Source organism: Meriones unguiculatus, chromosome 17 (assembly GCF_030254825.1).
Source record: "Meriones unguiculatus strain TT.TT164.6M chromosome 17, Bangor_MerUng_6.1, whole genome shotgun sequence".
NCBI lineage: Eukaryota > Metazoa > Chordata > Mammalia > Rodentia > Muridae > Meriones > Meriones unguiculatus.
In genome coordinates this window covers 59,606,289-59,620,923 of record NC_083364.1, presented here as the reverse complement: position 1 = coordinate 59,620,923, position 14,635 = coordinate 59,606,289, and the positions used below count along the sequence as shown (strand labels likewise).

The 14,635-nt window shown below is 39.4% G+C and overlaps 1 protein-coding gene across 4 annotated transcripts in view; it reads left to right on the top strand.

The window, feature by feature from the left end:
* The window catches only part of Cmss1 (cms1 ribosomal small subunit homolog), a 305,250-nt gene that overhangs the window by 102,577 nt on the left and 188,038 nt on the right, over nt 1-14,635 (top strand). The window contains exon 1 of one of the 4 annotated variants that reach the window (XM_060370585.1): nt 2,902-2,944. The exons of the other annotated variants lie outside the window; for them this stretch is intronic. Coding sequence (XP_060226568.1) covers nt 2,917-2,944 — 28 coding nt within the window. The 5' untranslated portion in view covers nt 2,902-2,916. Of the gene's footprint in view, nt 1-2,901; nt 2,945-14,635 lie in introns of those variants that run through there. 4 annotated transcript variants of the gene reach the window in all.

Here is a 14,635-nt window from a genome sequence, read left to right as displayed (position 1 = left end):
TAGGCAGGCCTGACTTCCTGCTTACAACATGAGAATTTGGGGTTGTGTTGACCTTGAAAGATCATTCAAGATGGAACAAGAACCAGGGGTTCTTCCCCTTGACCTCTACTCTGTTTCTTGCTCAATAATGGATCCCCTGACAGCAGGGCTGGGGCCTGAGACTAGATGAGCTCTGAAGTCTTGGGGCTTCCCGCACTAAAGTTTTGTGATTCTCTGTTGTCTGGTATCTATGGATACAAATACCATGTAGTTGGCAGTGAGAAGTAGATTGTATTTTGTTTTCCTTTGTAGTGACCTCGGTCTATTTTTCTTTGGTTTAAGCTGGTTGAAAATTTGGCAGATTTTGGTAAGAATGTATCAGTGCAGGAGAAGGACTATAAGGAATTTTCAGAGTTTTTCTTTTATTTCTTAATTTAGTTATAGGAATTAGAGAGATCTTCCTTTCCTTCATTCTGATCCTCATCTATTAGGTCTCATCAGGAGTGGCTGCATTGAGAAGGTGACATTCTAAAGTCACTTTTTTTTATTAATCTTTTATATCAAAATTGTTTATTCTTCATAGCTGGATAAAGTTATTCAGAATTACATTTAGGATTAATGTATAATTAATTTTGTGAGTGAATTATGGAAGAAATATGAGAATATTTTATTTGTATAAAGTAAATGGGAAAGGCTCAAAAATCAGTTTGGGTTGTTTTAATATAATATTGAGGTAGTCAATCAAAAGTATTTGAGTTAAAGAAAATAATAGTAGCAGTTGATAACTAACATTTACCATGCACAATCTTATTCAAAATGATTTTCATTAATTAATTTACTTAACCCTTCCAGAACTCATTATTTCTCATCTCCAATTTGCAGGAAAGAAAACTGAAGTTTGGAATTCTTAAATAACTTGTCAACACTATACTTCTAAAGAGTATAGTAGTAAAATCAGGTTCTAATTTGGTCATCTATGTACTGCACCCATGAAGTCACCACACCATAGCTACTTAAAAGTTATCAAAGTATAAAAGAAAATAGTAAAGGAAAATCCTGGCTCAGGTTGATAAGAGTCCATGATACCACCCCACTTGTTACATATAAAGGACACTGAATTATACAAAATTCCAAGTAACATAAATCCACAAGTCTTTGGCTTTGGAGCAGTTGGCCTATTCAGTAAGATTATTTTCCTTCTGTATATTACACATGTGCAGAAATGTACTTGAATATACAGTTATTCTTAAATAGCAGTTTTTCTTCTTGACTACCTTGCAACATTTTGGCAGGAAACATGCCTCAATACAGAATATGAGGTCTGTAGAATTTGGTAGCTCTTGGCTTAAACCCAGAGCTCCAAGGGGGGGTGCCTCTTCAGCCTTGGATCTGAATCCTTCCATGTGAAATAAAGATAATGGTACCTGCTAATGGATGTATGGTACACACTGTAAGCACAAGTCTCCTGTTGTTCATGCCTATGTCCCATATTTAAAGGAGTTGGGTCTCAGTAGGATTCACTGGATGACTGAATCATGCAGTTCTTCCTCAGCAGAGCTGGTTGGGTGAGAGTTGCTTCAAGGTAAAGATGATTCAACTGTAAACCACTAGTTAGAAGTGCAGGAAGAGATACTGAGACGCTCTGGGAGAGCTGTGTAGCCATACAGCGTGCTAGGCACTGGGTTAAGTATGCCTTGTGTATATCATCTTATATAAGCCTAAAAGACTTTTAGCAAAAAAAAAAAAAAAAGGTAAAAAAGGGCTTGCTAACTCATGCCATCAAAGATATAGAAAATGCCTACAAAAATCTGAGTGTGTGCTTATGTACACACATGGCAATATGCTAGGTAGGGACAGGCATGGCATTAGACTCCAAAAGCAAATTAGCACTCTGCTTTTAATATCACTGAATTTAGAAAATATTTTATACAACTTCCCCTGAAAATGGCCACTTCTCCTCCCTATACACATAAAATGAGCTGATTGTCCATCACACTTTTTATCTAACCATCATTAGCTATTTTTTTTGGGGGGGGGTCATATTTTACTAATATTATGTCCTTTAAATTTGACTTAAACATGGGGAATTTTACATGTGAATATTTAATTTGATGACTAGACAACTGCATGCTGTCTCATTGCTAGGAATGAGACATTCCTTCATTAACCTAAAATTTAGCTCCCTCAAAGGAAAATGGACAGAGCTGTAGTAAGATTACAGTGTTCTCAGAAGAGCTGTTTAGGTTTTTAATGTCATTTGTCTTATGGTAAATGTGATTCACGGATAAAAATGCTTTCTATAAATAGATGTTAACAATGCAAAGTCATAGAACAGCTAGGTCGTGCCCGCATGGCCAGATTTGGGGAGAAAATCCTGTTGGGACTTTATTTGGTCTCTCAAAACAGTTTTTTTTTTTTTAAGTTTCTTTTTATTGCCCTAGTCACCAGCATTTGAAGACACTAAACTCAGCCAGCTGTACTAAGCCTATCTGATGGCTGCCAAGACAAATTGAAAATCAGATAACCTAACATAGCATTTGGCTTTCTTTATCTATTTTTCCCATTTTTCAATTAAAAGAAAATTACCAACATGTTCCCTTATTGGTATTTATTTTTTCCTTGTAGGGCATGGACACAGTTTCAGAGAAGGGAATGGAAAATGGAGTATATGGTTCACGTCCATTCCCAAGGCTACTGAGTTCTAAGGGAAAGTGTTGCAGATTCAAGTGTGACCAGTATTGTGTTTTCCTCTGTTCCCCGCAGCACCAGGACTTCAGGTCTCCCACTACCACCTGCTCAATTGGCACAGTCAGAAAAGGGATCGCCTTGTCAGCAGATGCAGCCAGCGCACAGCAGTATCAGTTCAAATACCTGGTTCTCCCTCAGAGCTAAAGCAAGCAAGGCCACTTCTCTTGTCATAATGTCTGCTATCCTTCAATGAAAGGGATTAGTCTCTATTCTAAAGGTACAGTTTTTCAACCTATTCCTTGCACCATCATGTTTCAGGCCCTGTCACCCAGCATACAAACATATTATAATTATGGCCCTTCAGACCCAGCCACTCTTCATTAGACCTGAATCTTTCTAAGGAAATGTGCAGAGTTGGACACAATTTCTCAGGTGTCATCTCTCAGTTGGAATTTTACATATAGACCCCCAAATTTAATAAGGGACATTAATGAAGACTTACTCCAGTTTAGCCTATCAAGTGATTACTTATAAATATCTTTCATGTGTACATTGTTTGATAGCATCAAATGACAGCTATTCATCCTATTTCACCAATGAGGATTTAGGAAGTGTAAATAACTTTAATCAACAGATGCTGGGCCAGTGATGAAAGCCTTGGTGTTCATACTTTTCCCCTCCCCCAACACACACAGCTTTTTATGTTCTCTCCTTGTTTAGATAGACCCACTGACATTCACATTCTCTATTTAACTTGAAGGTGCTCTTTAGCTCTTGTCTTCTAACTGTAGTTTCCAAAGTTAGGCTGTAGATACAGAATAAATAGCCTGCTGATGAGGTCTAATGGGGCAAACTTACATCATGGATTTTCTTAGCTCTGTGTTATGGAGAAAGGACAAAAAGAAATATAAAAATCTCTTGAGTATAAATAGTTGATTTATCCAAGTTTTCCATTACAAATCAGTGGCTCTTTAAAGAGCCTTTTCTCATTTAAGGTTGAAACAGCACTAAGAATGGTTTCCAGATCCTGGTAGAATAGAGCAGAAAAAAGAAAATTGTTTTCATGTAATTCAAGTTAGCTTTAAATGCCATACTCTCAGGCCTAACTCAAACTCTCTTGAAAATAATAGGATTCTTTTAAGTTTTCAAACTGCATCACTTAGATGTTTCTTCCCACTCCGATGGTATCGAGCCAGTCATTTAAGCTTTCTGTCATCTTTGAATTTTTGTCTAGTTGGGTCAGCATGTCCAGTCTCCTTACTGCTGTAATTAAGGCCCAGTAAAGATAATGGTTGTGCTTGAGGTCCCGCCCAATACCAAGGAAAGCACATGGATCTCCTGCCCACAACTGTGTTGCTCTGTCTGTTAAAATGTAAAATGTTCCTTGCTCATACCCCATCCGTATTTCCAGCTCTAGAAAGACACAAATCCTAAGAAATAAAAACATGCCTTTGATAGTACTCAGTGTCTCAAAAAAAAAAAAAAATGTTAGCTTTCTCAACCATCTTCCTGATCCTTTGAACAACAGGTCAGGTTACCCAGGGTGCCTTCTCACTCAGGTCAGGCCTGTGGAACAGACATTTAGGGTGAACAAGAATTCCCATGAAGAGATTTCAACATGACAACATAATGTCCTTCCTTTCTCCTCTTTTATCTAAGGCAATGTGAACACCTAAGAAAAGTGTGTATTACAGAGAAAAATGTCATAACCCATAAGGCTCTGGGCAATGTGAGACCTTTGAGCCAATGACTACCTCTTGCCCAGCATCTCAAGCGTACCACAGTGTTACCCTGCAACTGGGAAGAAAACTGAATGACACCTTACTTCTTAAGCATATCTGTCTCAGTTTGCTGAGTTTTTTTTTTTTTCCTTTTAGTGGATAAGTAAGAAGGCAGCTTTTCAAAATTTCTCTTTTGTACCAGACTGTAATTTCTGTTCTTTCAGTCTTTAAAAAAATCAAACACATAGGTTTATTATTCTCCTTTGGCAAATGCAATGATAAAAAAAAAAAAAAAAAACTGAGGTGTTGGGAAACTCACAATTTAGTATGATGAGTAGAAAATACTTAGAAACACAGTAAATAATCTTCAATCTACATAGTAAATGCTTTGGGAGTATTTGAAAAGGAGGGACTAACTCTGCCAGGGGACTTGGTGAGATCACTTTAGATTAAGCTGGTTCTTAAAGGATGAAGAAGAGTTTCCAGGTCAAATATACAGGAAGAACATGGTAGGAAATCACAATATATGTGAAATATTAAACGTTCCCTAGGACTAAAGCAAAGGTAATGGTCAGTAATGAAAGACAAGGGTAGAAAAGTAATTTGTGGGATAGATAAGGTTGCTCATTACAGGGCAGCTTATGATAGACAAGATGCAACAACCAGTGCCCAGAAAACACTTCTAGAAAAATGAAATGGACCAAATTAGAGACCATGGGTGTATGGTGCTGTGCCCTGGTACCCAGTACATGACAGGAACTTACAACATCCTGGTGGAGATGACCTAAAGAAACAACTTCATCCCTTTATCGGCATATATGTCTTCCTCTTAATAAGAAAATAGCTTTAGCGTTATGAAGCAAATAAATTTTCTAGTTCTCCTTCACCAAGTGAAATGAGTTCCTTTAGTCAGAGCTAAACAAGTATTTTAAGAGTGTATGTTATTGCTTGCCTGTCTGAAACAGGGATTGGAATTGGATTTGGGCAAGAACCAATTGCTGCTGTCCAACAGAGAAGTGACAGTGAACTGTGTCCCTGTCAATGTAGAGGGATTTGGCATGAAGTGACTTTTTGGTCCACAGTGACCAAACTCTAGAACTGTTCTAAACAAGACCACAGAGGGTGCTAATTTAGAACAATGCACCCACCAGGCTCCTGATGGTCAATGAAAACTTTCAGAATCCATTATTGACACAGAACAACACAGAACTTACTAGCTTTCCCAGGACCATGCTAGTACATTTTACATGCATGGTTTTCTTGAAATGAAATCCAATAAATTCATGTTATGATCAGTCTATGGTTCCTAAGAACCATAACACTATGGGGTTAGGACAGCTTGCCCCAAGCCATAGAGACAGTAAGTGGCAAAGCAGGAGCTCTTACTGGCTTCAGATCTCAGCTCATCTCTACAAACTTTGTATGTTGCATGAGTTCTTAGAATTAATAGCCTGTGTCAAGTTAGGATAAATACTTTCTCAACTACATTGTTATAGCCCTGTGTCAGCAAAACTGAGGTGGCCTCTTCTGTTATGAAATACCTTTAATCTCTCACCTTGAAGTGGTAAGAGATTAAAACACAGTATGGTTTACATTCAAGCCCCCTTATTCAGTTCTGCTAGGCAGTGGGAAGAGAAATGCTATCTAATCAGGAAGTCTGTATAAGTAAAGTCACACAATCAAGGAAAGCGCAGCAACCAGGTAAACACTGTGAAGTGTTGAGGCTTCAGCTAGGCCCTAAGAATGTGAGTCACAGTGTGGGTCTTCCCACTGATGTGCTTTCCTCATGTCCTCATTGAGGAAGTGGCCAGAGAGCAGAGCTGGCCTTTGGTAGTATCAGCTCCATCAGAGGAAAGCTTTCCATGTGTTGATCATTGAGAGGAGTGCCCCTTTCCAGTCTGTAGACTAGAACTGGATCTCAGACACTGGGAAGACCTGTGCAACAGGTCCTCTGAGGCTGAGACAGATCAAGTTTAAGCTTCTGCCTGTCCACTGTGTGTGGTTCCATGTAGCCCTTTGTTAGAAAGCATTCAGGGCAGCCAAGAGTATGTGTTGACCAGGGAGGTGGCTGCTGCTAGGAGCTGTGAGTAAATAAATGGATGTCAGCCACTTACAATTAGGGGGGGGGGGAACAAAAGAATCATTCCCCTCTCCTGAGCATGTTGCCTTGGATGTTTTGGGTAATGATTGTGAAGCCTTTACACACAGCCTAGACTAAACTAAGCTCTTTGTATTTTCTGCAAGGTGGAGAGCTTGCCAAGCTAATTTCAGCATGCAAAACACAGACAATTATTCTCTTGGCATTTAGAGGCCGCCCCTGTTTTTACTGGGGGAGGGGATGGGTGGTTGGTTGATAGAGGAAAGCTTTATAAGGAAAGACAAGCCTATTTTATCCCGTATTCCTTTTAAAAGAAGTCCCTTCCGCTGCCTTCTGGACTCCCATGTCCCTGCCTGTCATAGTCAACCCCTCATCACAGAACCAACAGGAGAAGGCCTCAGGCCCACAAGTGCCACAGTTACTTTGATGTTCACAGCATGTCACTTACTCGTGGCTATTTTCATATCTTCTGTCTAGTGGCTTTCCATGCAATTATGTTATTTCTTTTGTGGATATATGGTTAAAGATGATTGTTGAGTATGTTTCTAGTGGTCACCAATGAAAAAGCAGAATCCTTGATTATGGTTTGGGTCCATTGTGTAGCACAAGCTTTATGATAATGGCTTACAGCCTCTGTTCCCAGTTCTGCTGTGATCCTTCAGTTTTCAAAGGGCCCTCCATCCTTATTTCAAAAGTATGTGCGAAAACAAAGGGTGTTGAGGCTCAGCCTATGAAAAAACTAGGCTTCCCACCCCCAAAGTAAGAACTGGCTTCTTGATTAAATACTTAATTGTACTTTTGATTTCTGTCCTTTGGTTCTGTCTAACAGGTCAATTGCATAGCATGGCAAATATATAGTGTCACCTTAAGTAAGCTATTTCATTCTTGGTGCCTTTATCAGTTGAAAGAAAAACAAACAACCCTGTGATGCCCTTGGGCTCCTTCCTTCTCAGAGTTCTAACAGGGCTGTATTTCAAAGTACTTAATGTTTTCCCAAGAGGTAAAAAGAAGTATATTTTACTTTACAACTTCCTAAGAAAAAAGGACTAATAGCTAAAAGGTTGTTGGAGTTGGTCAATGCAACATTTGCAATAGTCTTTTAGCTTCCAAAGTCTAAAATATAATTTTTGTTTTATATTTGCTTCTCAGTTCTGAGGACCAGATTGAGAATTATTTCATATGCAGGAATAATTCTTTCTTTTGATGTTGCTAATCTCTCCCTTAAAACCAGATACAATGACTAATATTCTTAATCAGAGGTGTGTGTGTGTGTCTTAACAGAGGAGTTCAGGTTGCATTTTGTTGATGTTTTGTTTTTAAAACTTATAAATATCCTCATGTATACCATTATTTTACATAATAACCCCTAATTCCATAATTATATTACTTGTATACCTTTGTTTTATGCCTTTTCCAACCCACACAGGAAGACTAAAGATCATTTTAAGGTGTTAGTTCTTTGAGCCAGTTAAGTTAGAAAACAAAAGTTGAATCCAGGTATGGTGGCACACACCTTTAATCCAGGCTTCAGGAGGGAGAGACAGGTGTATTGCTGTGAGTTCGAGGCCAGCTTGATCCACAGATTGAATCCAAGACAAGGATACACATAGAAACCCTGTCTTAGTAAAAAAAAAAAAAAAAAAAGAGTTGGTTGTTTACTAGGCAGAAGGAGCTATCTGCAGAGCTGCAAGTCCTGACCAGACAAGCTTTACTCACATTTACATCTGCATTTTCTCCGCCATTGCGGCAACTTGCCCATACATCAGAAATACAGTAGGAAGAAAATTGTATCAGAAATTCTGTTATGAATCAGGAGCTTTGTAGACTGTCATTTAACTCTTAGTAAAATTCTAAGGATGCCCAACTCTCTGACTTTAAAGATAGGAAATCCAGAACTGAAAAGTTAACTTGCTTAAAATCCAGAGCTCACATATTCACTCAGCTGCTGCATATTAATTTCATAGGTGCGTGGGCCATAACTCACATGTTCTGTTCCTGTTCCTGGGATTTTTTTTCCCCCAAGCTCATTATATATCCTTTCATTTTCAGGTGTTTCTCTTGGTCTCTTAGCTACACAATGCTATTTATACAAAAGCATTATTGAAGTCTAAGATTGTGCTCTTCCCAGCAGGAAGGCACACATAGCTGACCATGCCCAACAGAAAAGGAATGGACACAAGCCTACATGATTCTCTTTGTACATATTTAGTACATTCACAAAGAGCTGTATTGTAAATTTTCTTTTATCATGGTTTCTCTTTTGCTTTTGCTGATTGATCATACAAATAAAGACATAAGAGACTGTTCAGAACATTTGCTCAGGAGTGAAAGAAAAATCTGATCAGAAAGATAGCAGTGGCCACAGGCAGGAGGATTGTCACCCAGGGATTACTGGGTCTAACTTTGCTCTTAGAATAATGCTAAACTTGTTAATGGGGATCCAAGGCATGGCTTGATTTGGCCCTGCTTCACCTCACCCCTCTAAATGTGTGTGTGTGTGTGTGTGCGTGCACACACACACATTTCACTCTTTTCTCTTCAAATGTGTGGCCTTCTGTTAGTGACTTTACACTCATCATTCGCCCTTCCAACTCTAGGTGTTTTCTGGGGCTTGGATTTCTGCTTAAGCCTCTTCCTAGGCCATCCTAGGCCCACAACCCTTAGCTTCAGCAACTCCTTTTGAGAATTGCTCACAGACTTCATAACTGTATTATATGCTCTGTGGGACAGCATCCTTATACACCCTCCCACTAAACTGTTATCTTCCTGTGTGAGTGACATACTCTCTTTGTTTAGGCTCTGGTAGCCTACTCTGTCAGATAAATGGATACATTTATCTTGCTTATCATCAAGTGACCATTTTTGGTTTTGTTTTGTTTTGCTTTTTAGTCTAGGGTCCTTGATTTAAGCCCTACAGATTTGACCAAGCAGAGCTCACATATTCACTCAGCTGCTGCATGTTAATTTGAGGGAGATAGGAAATAGCACTGAACCAAGTACATGTATGACAAACACCATTGTTACCTGACTGTCTCTTCCCCCACGGCCTTGAGTTTGGCCATCTAACATCACTTTCTGAATGTATTCAACTGATAAATTGGACCAACAGCTCTCCTTAGATCAGAGTTCAGCAAACTTTTTCTGCTAATGACCACATGTTAAATGTCTTAGATTTTGCAGCCAACACAGCTTCTGCCACAACTATTTTGCTTTCTCTGTCTCCCTCCCTCTCTGACACAAACACAGTCTCCAGCAAGTAGCCATATGTACACAAATGAATGGCAGTGTCTGTGTCCCAGTAGAACTTCACATTTAAGAGGGGGTTTAGTTGGGGGAGGGAGTGTTCAGTTGGTAAAGTCTTTGCACACAAATATGAAGACCTGAGTTTGAATCATTAGCTCACACATACAAGTCAGACGTAGCAGCACCCACCTTTAACCCCAGAACTGGCAAGGCAGAGACAGATGTATCCCTGAAGCCATTGATCAGACAGACTAGCTGAATTGGGGAGTTACAGGTTCAATGAGAAACTCTGCCTCAAAAAATCATGTAGTCAAGTGACCGAGGAAGGTACACAAGGTTGATCTGTGGCACACAGACACATGCACCCATGTGTGCATACATATATGCCCGTGCACACGCTCCTATGTACCATGTTTTGCCTATGTTTTGCCTTAGATGATATGAAATAATAGTCAGGGAACCTAAATAAGTCAATTTAAAAGAATGGTTCCTCTGCCTCTCAGTTGAAGTTTATTCACAAAATCATTGTTTATTTTAGCTAGATAGGAGTAAACTGTGTATGACAAAGGGCCAATTTGGAAGCAGGTAGTAAGAATATGTACATTTGGCACTGACATTCCCAGGGGCTATTAAAACTCATGGGACAGTCTCCTCTAGATGGGATTTTGTTGTTGCTTTAATGAGAGAAATAAAGTCAGTCTGTGTTTGAGAGCCCATAGTTTCTGATCACAAAATATGAGTTGTAAATTAAATGAGGGCAGTTTAATACACTCAATTGACTCTTAACTAGATGTCTGAAGTATATCTATAACGACAAAATTCAAACATTTCCTCAGCTCTTCTTCAGCAGGCCGTTTGTCTGCTCAATCCTAAGAAACAAAAGGATTTTTTGGCTGATTCTGCCTCTGGTCCAGAAATGTCGAACTGTTAGAAACAGTGTAAAGAATTTAGGATCATGAGAGTTTGTTCATGGTTAGCTCAGCTGTGGGAATGGAAGCCACGTGGAACGGATCATTCCCATTCTGTTTATTAAGCTTCTGCTGTGAGGAAACACTCTCCTGGTTCCTTCAGACATGGGAACATGACTTCAAAACACAAGAGGGAGAGATTTGGGTTTCCCCTCCTGCCATGGATTTTCATTATCTGTGGTTTAGTAGCTTTGTGTGAATAAAAGAGGTGGGGGCGGGAGCAGAAATACTTAGGTTTACTATTAAATTGCTTGTGAATGCATCTAAAAGGAAATAAGAAAAGTGCCCATTTTAGGTTTTACTTGATTGGCAGAAGACAGTTCTTATTTTTATATTTTGGATTGGTTTTCTGGTTCATAGTCGAACAGAGGATACTATAAAGGTGTGTTCCTAAAAATGGAAAACAGAGAATAGCTTTGAAAGAAATCCAGAATAATATGTAATTGATTTATTTTTTGTCACAAACTGGGTGGCCTATAGAAATGAATTTTCCAAAGACTACTGCTTTTTCTTTGGAAGTGCCAAAGGTTATTTTTGTTTGTTGAAACTTCTTAAGGTAATCTACGCTTCTTTGTATAATTAGTGGTCAATGTTATTCATATGAACAATGTTTGAATCACTAATGATGATATATTTTTTATTTTGTTTTCTGCGTACAGTATTATATTTGCATTGCTCTCACTTACTCAGTTTGAAATTTTTAGCTGTTAAGCTGCCACATCCTGGAAACCGAGAGATCACATGAGCACTGAGGCTGTAGGCACAGAGTTGTGTTTTGGGTAGAAGTGTTTGAAGTGTGCTGTCTGATGGACAGTAGGCTTTGCCTCCTTTTGTCTCCATTGAACTTCTTTGTCTCAGAAAGGTGTTCATTTATCTGTTTCCTGACACAGTGAGCCATTTTGCCTTTGATTGGTTCTAAGAGAGCTAAATGAACTCTAAGCATCCTTTTCTAATAATACTAATTAGTATCTTCATAGAGGTTGAGCCTCTCCTGCCATTGTGAGGGCTTTTCTTCGTGGGCCTATGAGATGTGTTAGTTTTATAGGTGAGGAAATTAAAGCTCAGAGGGCAGAGTACATGTCCAATACCACAGGACTAACAAGGAATCCAGCTTAATTCTGCACTCAAGCTACCTAATTGCACAACCAAGGCAGGCTTTCTGGTACCCCGTGCTGCCAGAAGAATGGGAAAATAGATTTATGGTAGACATACTTAGGACCATTAGCTCATGTAATAATCCAGTCATGTAAGACAGCTATCATACTCGTTCTGACTTCACACACAGACAAATGATACTGGGGACACATAAGAATGGTCATAAATCTGTTAATGGTAAAATCAGAGCAAGAGTTGATTAGCTCTCAGTTTTTCTGAGTCTGTATTTCCTCATTGTAAGATAAGGACAGTAATAGCAATAATCTTTTAGGATTACTGTGAGTTCAAAATGAAATCATCTTCATACCATAACACTGTGCCTGGTGCATAATGGACCCTCAATAAATCTGAGCAAGGACACAAACAATGAGGTCTTTGGAGTATTTGTATCATGTGAATAGATGCAATCCATACAGAGGCTCCAAATAATAGAAGCAAAGCAAGACAATTGATTTTCATTGCAAGGACCTATTGAAAAAAGTATTTGTTTTGTGATTACTGCCAGGGGTCCAAAGTCTGCAAGTAATTATTAAACTGTAATACAGTGGCATGAGTTGACTCAAGAAGGCAATTGCACAGAATAAAGCACAGCTGTGCTTTAGTGAGAGGCTAACAGCCACAGCCGGCTTTGCTGCTCACAAAAGACAGAAAGGTTTTGTTTAGATTATCTTCCCCACAGAGCTGTTCACCTTGTGTAGCTTGTGCACTGGTGATCTTGCAATTACATGCCCAATCACTGGTGGTCAGGATCCTGTAGTCCCCTCGTGTGGAACTGCTAAGTTTCATGTCGGATACGGTGTGTACTCTTTCCAATCATTTTGTATCAGAGAGTATTAAGTAGCATTTCCAATGGGCTGTTCTCTGTTCTCAGAGATCACAGATAAATACCCTTCAGCAGCTCCCCCTTCAGAAAACACTCTACTGTTCCCTGATTAAGTAAACTTCCCTCTTGTTCCATACACCTTATATAGATCTCCACCATAGCATTTACTACCTTGGCTTGCTTGCTTAATGGGCTCTCTGAGTTAACATGACAACCATATGAACCAGCTATACCACCCATGGGTGTATACACAAAAGACTCTTACATCAACAAACAATACGTGTACATCCATGGTTACTGAGGCCCTGTGCATAATAGACTAGCCACAGAATCAGCCTTGATATCTGCCAGCAGATGAATAGATAATATGAATATAAACATAGTGGACTTTTACACAGCCTTAAAGAAAAAATGAATTAAGTCATTTGCAGAAAATGAATGAAACTAGAGATTGTCATGTTCAATGAAATAAGCCAGATGCAGAAAGACTCAGCACTCGTGTGTGTGTGTGTGTGTGTATGTACATACATGTATATGTATGTACATGTGCATGCCTCTGCAGTACAAATAGAAAAGAGAACTACAGAAAGAACGTGGGTGAATATGGTCAAATTACATGATACACATGTATGCATGAAAATATTGTAATGAAATCCATTGTTTACCGTAATATATGCCAACATAGAAGCTAAATTAACTTATAAAGAGCACGAACCCCTATTACAGTAAGTTTTATCTGTTGCCCATCGTCTCTTTGTCTTGCTTCTCACACCTTCCCTTTCATTTTCTCCTTGCCCACCATGCCCTTGGAAAACAGCCACTCAGCTTTGTTAGCCCCATTCCTCTCCTTCAGCTTCCCTTCCCTCCTTTACACATTGCTTCCCCTCCCCCATCACAGGAGCGTGCACCTCGCGGTTTTCTGGGCTGCCCTCTGCTTAACTGTTGGGACCGTGGGCATGTCCTTTGGATCTCACCTCATGAGATGCATCCTCATGGCTGTAATTTCTTTCTTACTCTGTTTTTTTACTCAGCTTCATAATGGGCTCACCTCCCTCTAAAATGTACTAAAAGCTGTGCATTCACCGCTCCCCTTTTTGACATAGTCCTAATTGATTATGATCATCTCCCATGTTCTGGTTCCCTGCACACAGTCCAGCCTCATCCTTACTGGTGGCGTCATCATTTGTAAATCTAGGAACCTCTTTGTAGTTACCATACTTCTACTCAGACTGAAGCAGAACTCAGTAATGCTATTTTCCCCCACCTACGCAGGCTATGAAACCTGGTAACCCTGGCTACCCCTTCCCTTGAACATATTTCCTTCTGTTGGAATAAAAATACTAGTCCTTCTGTTTCTAAGCTTCTTTTTCGTTTAGATCACAACAAAAACATAAAGCAGAGGAAGCGCTTAAAAGCATTCATCAGGTTTTTTGATTCGGTAGGGAAATTTGGGTACAAGCAAAGAGTCAGCCAGTGAAAAGGTAAAGAAAAGTAGTAAAAGCAGTGAATGAAGCGCGACGGTGTGCAAGACCGCCTCTGCTGGGGCGGGGGAGGTTTTCCACACACCGGAAACACGAACAGAAGGCATCTAGTTGAAAAGCAGCCAACAAAACCAAGATTCGGAGCCAGAATGTTCTAGTTTTTCACGGAAGTATAATTTTCCTTTGAAAAGCAAACCATAACTTACATATTATATATACACACACACATACACACACCATTTTAGATATATATCATATGTACAGTCTTTATTGTTTCTGTGTGGTTTTGCCATCAGAACATGTTTAAGGCACAAGACATGCTTTTAATCACTTCCTCAATGCCATATGTAATTGGGATTCCTGAGCTCTGGGCCTCTTATGAATCTCTGCAGTGTTCAGCCCTCAAACTAGAAGTTAAGTGCCATAGTTGGTGTGCTTGTCACTCTTCCTTTTCCAAAACTGTCTTGTCTGCCCTCTTG